This window comes from Asparagus officinalis, chromosome 5 (genome assembly GCF_001876935.1).
Source record: "Asparagus officinalis chromosome 5, Aspof.V1, whole genome shotgun sequence".
NCBI classification, from domain to species: Eukaryota; Viridiplantae; Streptophyta; class Magnoliopsida; order Asparagales; family Asparagaceae; genus Asparagus; species Asparagus officinalis.
Window position 1 is genome coordinate 87,419,545 of NC_033798.1, and position 7,519 is coordinate 87,427,063.

General features: G+C 38.2%; 1 protein-coding gene across 2 annotated transcripts; it reads right to left on the reverse strand.

The window, feature by feature from the left end:
- Nucleotides 686-4,178, reverse strand: LOC109840054. 2 transcript variants are annotated; one of them, XR_002246792.1, is made up of 3 exons: nucleotides 3,612-4,178; nucleotides 1,262-1,418; nucleotides 686-1,002 (listed from the first exon to the last, which is right to left on the reverse strand). XR_002246792.1 is itself a non-coding variant. In XM_020408550.1 (2 exons), exon 1 carries the CDS (start codon nucleotides 4,007-4,009, stop codon nucleotides 3,632-3,634), a length of 378 nt encoding a protein of 125 aa, XP_020264139.1. In that variant the 5' UTR covers nucleotides 4,010-4,178; the 3' UTR covers nucleotides 708-1,002; nucleotides 3,612-3,631. The 2 variants fall into 2 exon arrangements, 1 of the variants encoding a protein (XP_020264139.1); XM_020408550.1 differs by lacking the exon at nucleotides 1,262-1,418 and having other exon boundaries at nucleotides 708-1,002.

Here is a 7,519-nt window from a genome sequence, read left to right on the forward strand (position 1 = left end):
TTTCAAATCACGTGACGTAGGAGGCTCGTTTGGCAGAGACTCGTGAGCTCTCTGGAAGTTACACCTGCAACTTCACAACTTCACGGGATTTCAAATCCCGTGAAGCTAGATGGCTTTCTCATTAGTTTGGCTAATCACTCACTAAACTTCACGAGATTTTAAATCCCATGAAGTTTTCAAACTTTATTTGCAATTTCCGATCCAGTTTCAGCCAGGCGGCTGAAACTAGATCAAAAATGACAAATAAATTTCAAATGGGCCGTTTTTTAAAATAAGTTCCTAATGGGGTCCATTTTGAAAATTTTCCCTTGATTTAATTTACAAGTATTCTTGACTTTATCACCATGGCTTTATGCCTTTACGCAGGGACTCTTGCTACTTCAGGGCCTTTTGGTTTTGCTGGAAATTGAATGGCAAATTAAAAAATAATACTGCATATGAAGAATAACTACCAATAAAAACGTATGCAACACTATAAGGAAATCAGCTACTCATACAGAATCCAATAACACAGTTTGTACGGCATTTTTTTTAATCAAGATCAAGATTTTGAGTTGAATATCAAACAAGATAATGGAAGACAAAGCAACATATATAGACAACTTTTAGCTGTACCTATATACACAACCTTTCTGCAGTGTGATTATCCTCTTCAACGAGTGTAAGAAATTATTAACCTCCAGCAAAGAACACTCAAATACAGATATACCATATCCTGAAGTTCTCCGTTTATGTCATCAAAAGTACGCATCAGAAATCTAGCTGTTTCATGACAATGCAAAAAAGAACTGCTAAAGGATGAAAAAAAGAGGCAAGGAAGCATTCTGCAGCGTGCAGGAACGATTTATCACAATTATATTCCAACAATGTCCAGTACACATGTAATATGATCAGCTTAGAACGGGTCTAGAGTTTGATAAAATACATGATTCACAGCCTGTAAGCACAAGTCCATCGTAAATACACAAGTATTCTCGCAAATAAGTATATTCCGAAAATAGCCTGCACATCACAGAAGAGTGGAAACAGCTAAATATCAAAGTGTGTCATCAGACGAACAAAAAGAGCAGCACTATTGCTAAAACAGGAAGGGAAAAAGAGATACAGGCAATGTTCAGAGGAACTATAAGAAGGCTATTGCACTCGAAATTAAAATGATGAACCAAGTTGTGTTAATTCTAGCTGAAAGGATAAGACTGATGAGGAAAAAAAAAGTACAAATGAGCAACAATTCTTATAAAAGATGTAGATCACCAACAACCTTTCAATTCATCACATTGTGGAGTTACCATGACAACAAATAGCTCGATAGACCACAGCGCATAGCGCTGTAGACTGTAGTAGCTTCAGCATTTCCAAATAAAGCAACATTCTGATAGCTTAACTTTACTCGCTCACAGCCAAAGTCAAGATCAAATCTATAACAGAATCAAGAAAGATGTAACAATTCAATAAAATGATGAAAATACCAAATACTAGACCAAGAAGTCATAACAAGATAGTAAACACTCCATCCTATCAAAAATTTAGTCTATTCCATATTTAACTTGATCTTTTGTGTTTAAGACAAAAAAAATAGATGGCATAGCTTAATGGATCAGATATGGACAATAAGCAGATCAAACTACTTGGATATGGACACCTACTATTTTGTGGACCAAGGCCAAAACTCGAAATCATGGGTGGGATTTTATTTAGCTGGATGGCATGGAAACTCCAACCCAAAAAAAAACTGATATTTGGTTGCCCAGTTCATGTTTTGATGTGCTGCATAACATAGCATGGTAACACATTATAGGAAAACTAAAAAAGAACTAGGTTCGAGAACCTGTTATTTTAAGTTACTTCTCGCGAAAGGATGATGTTACTTAGAAATAATTATGATACTTGTGGTATCTAGTACCTGAATTTGAATCCGATTTCCTGTATGATTCAAACTTCAAAGTTAGACGGTTACATGTAATCCTTTGTGGTCCTACAGAATATAACTTTAATATAAACCTTTCTTGTAGAGTGTAACATCATCCGACCTGTAACCACCATAATGTATCTCTTTGCATGTGCAAATAATCACATACAAGTTGCGCAGATATGCACATCAACCTATATTGGAGTCCATAACTTTTATTGGACAAAGAGATTCCCATCTGCAGATTTTTTTTTGGCTAAAACGTTTGCATGTGAACACATATTCATTCTGTAGAATTAGTCAACTACACAATCCATATGCCACACTGAACTGATAAGACCTAAATAGCCTTCCTCAGCATTGCTTAAGACAGTGACTCCAGCGGGAAGAACTTACAGAACTCGTCATATCAAGAAAACATGGCATAACTGAAGTTAACTATGGTATTCAGAAATCTGTTCAATGTGTTTTATTATTTTCAGTATGACTTGATACACTAATAAAAAGGAGGCAACAGATGGATGGTCAGAGTCGTCATCATATAAGAAACTGAGTTCAGAGATGATGCTCAAGGCTCCATGAATCTCATGACGAGTATAAACATGAAAAGTACCCTCTAATTTAGTGCCGACTATTTTTCCTATGAAAAGAGTCAGCACCTGATGAGAGGAGTCTGATAATAACAGGGAGGGCACTTGATGAACATGGAAAATCTGCCCTCTTGGTCATGTAGGCGCTAAGTAGGGCAGTGAGCACTGTCTAGAAGAATATATGTGACTTCGAGGGGTTACAACAGTTACTACTTGCTAGTTTCCTAGTTGAACTCGCCTAAAGATCAGATTGATTGCTTCACACCCATTAATCGAACTTGGTAATCTGATCAACTAAATTTGTTCAAATGAACACCCAGAGTAAGTTCCCTTACTTTGCTCCATTACTTTGGGAACAAGAAAAAAGCAAATAACTTTAGGATCAGGATAACGATCCGGGTGAAGCAGAATAATAAAGAATAGGCATGGTGCCTTTCCCTGACTGCTAAAATGGATCATTTCAATCAGAAGGGTGCAAGATTACTCGCTCACTTGTCAAGAATAATCTGGATATCAATGCAAGCTTTCAAGTTTAGGTTGAATCTAGTACATATTGCTCGTCAACTGTCGGGTTTTTAAAACATCCAAAAAACCAATAAAACCTATTCGAGCTACACGAGGGCACTGCAAAAAATTCAAGATACCTAGCACATATGCAGACCAGAGGGAAAAACTACCACCCTGTTCTCCAAACCAAAGGACAATACTATTCTCATTTCTCCTTTGGCCTTAGAAACCGTACAACATCTATCACACAAACAAAATTCCAAATAATAAAGAGCACGAAGACGAGAGATATCTTAAGAGATCATCAATTGATCAATTATAGGAGAAAGAAAAAAAAAACAATCAAGAAACTAACAACACCCATCACAAATCATTGAACTTCTGGGGGACCAATACGAAACTAAAATCAGACACCTTACATGGAAGATCAAGGGGAACAACATAAATTCAGGTACATCTCTGCAAAATTCCAAACACAACCAAACGCCAAGACAAAGGGGGGATTTTTCAAGCATAATACACACCAAAGACACCTAATGAAATCTGAGCAGCTACAAATCAATCAAAACCCAGAAAGATATGAGATGGGTATTTATGATATATACCAGAAAGACCAAATCTTTAATCACCACCATCCATAGACAACCTGGGTGTATCTATCCTTAAGCCACCTGAAGCTCTTCTTAAAAGACCCCTTGACCTTTCCCTCAACAGAATAAACCTTGTAGCTAGCAACCCTCTTCTTCCTCTGGAGCTCTGGGTCGTTAAGATTCCAGCCACTAGAAGTGCTCTTTGCTTTCTTCATCTTTAACTCTCTTGGGGGTTGCATCCCATAGTTGTTGTTGTTGTAAACAGAGGAGGAGGAAGAAGCATAAGAAGTGCTATAGCTCCTGAAATCATAAGAAGGGGCTGGGCCTCCTCCTCTCCTGTTGGTGGAGCCATAGACTTCAATCTGCATGTTCCTGCCATCACTGGAGGATCTTGATCTGCTGTAGCCATCCATGGTTCAGAGATTGGAGGAAGAGGAAGAAGAAAGTCGGATTTTTTTTTTTTTTTTTTTTTTTGGGTCTCCTATGCTTTATATTTGTAGAATTTTTGTTTCCAATAGTGACTAGTTCTGATGTCGAGGGTGGTAGGCTTGGGGACAGCTGGAGGGTGGGAGGGAGGGAGGAACGTTGGGTGCTCTAGGATGTTTGGCCAGATTTTATGCAATCAATCCCTTCTTTCTGGGTGGGTTGGGGGAAGGAATCATTGGTATTTATTCATGCAAATACAAGGCAATTTGATTTCTTTAACCCAAGCCGTAGGAAAATAATCATATAGAGGGTCTTTTCCTCAGGACGAAAAATAAAAAGAATGTAGAGGGTCTAAATGAAAACGAACTTTTTTTTTACATTCCGGTGATGTATGGTATCGTGGTAATTATATTGACAAATTCTGAAGTTCGCATATCAATGCCAGACGGTATCGGGTTTACAAACTGGTATGGGTATTTCAACACGGCCCAAAATTTGACGACATGTTATTGTCATTTGCGTTGGAGTATACCTTAGAGTTACTCGTGTAAATTTTATCATATATTGGACTAGTGTGAACACCGTGCAAAACACGGCAATTTTTTTCTCGTTACAGTAATCTCGTTTTTAACTATTACAATATTTTTTTGAATTTTTTGAATTGCTACAGTATCCCGCTTATGCTACAGTATTCCCGTGTTATACAATAATATTTTTTAAAAAAAAATATCCAGTTTCATGCTTGCTATAGTACTAAAGTTATAGTAAAATGTTACTGTAGTATTTACTGTAATATGAATAGCAAATCTTGGGTTCTCCCATTTGTATAAAGGAGTAGATATACAATAATATTTTTTTCAAAAAAAAACAGTGTCCGGTTTCATGCTTGTTACAGTAATAAAGTTATAGTAAATTGTGAACGTGGGCCACACACGTTCACTTTTGAACGCGTAAGGAGATAAACACCCACGTTCTGTTGCGGATAGGTGGGCCACACATACGAGCGCATGAGCGGTGACAGCAGGCCCACATGCACTCGTGCTCTCCTATAAAAATCGAAGCAACCCTATTTGTTTTTTTTTTGGTAGCAAGGATTTTGTGCGGCTGGTGAGCAAGCAAAAGGGAGAATTAATTGGCGGCAGCAGCAGTGCAATTTTGAGGGGGTGCGGCGGCGTGCAAAGTGTCCTTTTATGCTTTTGAGAGAGATAATTGTGTGAGGGTTTAGATTGAGTGATTGTAAACCCTAGTTGTATTATCTCCTCTCTAATAGTAGATCCCCCCCTCCTTGCCCCATGGACGTAGGCAGTTTGTCGAACCACGTAAAATTAGTTTGTTTGTGTTTGTGGCCATTGTAATATTTTTAGGATCCCTCGACAAACTGATGAGAGGAAGAGCCGATATCTCACTTTGTTGAGATATTCGCTTCAGATTCTTGTCTCCTTGGTGAGACGAGAATTCTTATTGGGATCTTTCTCTCTTATTGTGCACCAGAAACTCTGCCGAAATTTCCGCTGCGCACAACAAGTGGTATCAGAGCTCGGGCTACGCTTGGGCTATTTGGAGGAGTAGATCAATTTGGAGGCTCGTCTAGGGCTTCGTTTGGTGATAAAGGTGAGATTTTTTTTTGGTAAAGACTCTATCTTTTCTGTTTTGGATCTATTCTTCGTTCGTTGGTGCGTTGAGAAAGATATCGGAGAAAGAAGGTGCTTCGGGTGTCTAGGGTGATGCTTCTGACGCGAAGACCATTCAGAGTTTGAATATCCACTCTATGAAGATAGATGTTGAGAAGTTTAATGGCACAAACAATTTTGGATTATGGAGATGCGAGGTTTTGGATGCGCTGAACGTGCAGAATTTGGAGGATACATTGGAGTTAGATGATAAGCCAGATGACATTGAAGAGAATGTTTGGAAGAAGATGAATCGAACGGCGTGTGGTGTGATTAGGTCTTGTTTGACTCAAGATCTAAAATATGATGTGATGAATGAGATGTTAGACCCTAGAGGGGGGTGATTAGGGTCTTATGCTAATCTAATCTGATTTTATGCCAATTAAAAACTAATTAACAAGTTATCCTAGCAAGTGTGAAATACAATAATATATATGAGCTAGGATAAGCAATATGAACAACAAGATATATCCTAATAATGAGATATAGGCAATGTATGTGCAAGGATATATAAACAACACAAGGGTAAATAATCTAAACAAGATAGTGGATGATATAATAATGGGCAATGCACAATGGCGATATAAGATATGAACATAAATATAAATGAACGCCAAAGCACACTCAAACACAATCAAATAATCACGGAGTTCGGACCTTCCGTCTTACGTCTCCGCTCCTCTCTTCCGGGGAGAAATCCACTATCACAATCCGGTTTGGAAGCCGAAACTTCTACACACTCGGTTTACAAGTTCACCGAAAATTCTCACACAACAAACACTATGCAATCACACTCTACACCCACACAAGTGTTGGACCTAGTCGTGTCTCCCTCAAGTGCTCGGTTACAACCTCTCTCTAGGCTCGTCAACCGACGCCACTCCTCTTGGAATGATCCCCGACTCTCACCACACACTCCTCTCGGTGTACAAGTGTATTACAAAGTGATTATCACGATTAGGCTCAAAATAACAAGTGATTGTTCTCCAATATGAATGAGAACACAATAAAAGCTCACACTCAAAGTTACAACTCTCACCAACCCAAATATATTATGAATGCAAATACAATAAGCTCAAGTGGGTGTGTGTAAACAATGAGTGAAATCAAAATCAAACTAAACTCAATTAAAATCTAGCATATAGAAATTATAAACAAAATAATAAATAGCTAGAAATGAGTTTAGAGATTCTTCTCTGAATAACAAGATGGAGAGATAGAGATTGAAGCCCAAACAAGAAGATAATTTCCTCCACTTGTGAAAACCAAAACAGCTTTAAACCAAACTCAAACCAATCATAAACCCTTGTTAAAAACTTTTTTAAACTTGTTTAAAACATTCTCATGGTTAGTTGGAGAGCTGAAGGCAATGGGGTATTTATACCCACTCAAAACTTCAGCAAAAACCCCACTAAAATGATAACAAAGCCCCCAGAAAAATAGTTCAGAAAATAACTGTTGGAGTCCAACGGTCATATCGGCGGTCGACCGTAAAATATTCGAGGTCGACCGCGAAGAATAAAAATGCGAAGAACTGTTCTGGACAAGCGACGGTCGACCGCGACGGTCGACCGCGAAACTCTCTGGACTAGCGACGGTCGACCGCGAGCTAGCAAAAATAGTTCTGAGTTTAGAACTCTTGGCGGTCGACCGTGGCGGTCGACCGCGAACTGACACTACAGAAAAACAGGTTTGAAAACATATTTTTTTGACTTTTGAAAAATTGTTAAAAATAACAAATGAAGTCCAAAAATTATGAAACTTTGGGAAATGTTTATAAACATGTAAATAAACATGTTACAAAAAGAATTTTCCAAATTGCATTTT

Excerpts from the sequence above, each read along its gene's own strand:
- LOC109840054 (XM_020408550.1), bottom strand. The coding sequence starts at position 4,009 with ATGGATGGCTACAGCAGATCAAGATCCTCCAGTGATGGCAGGAACATG.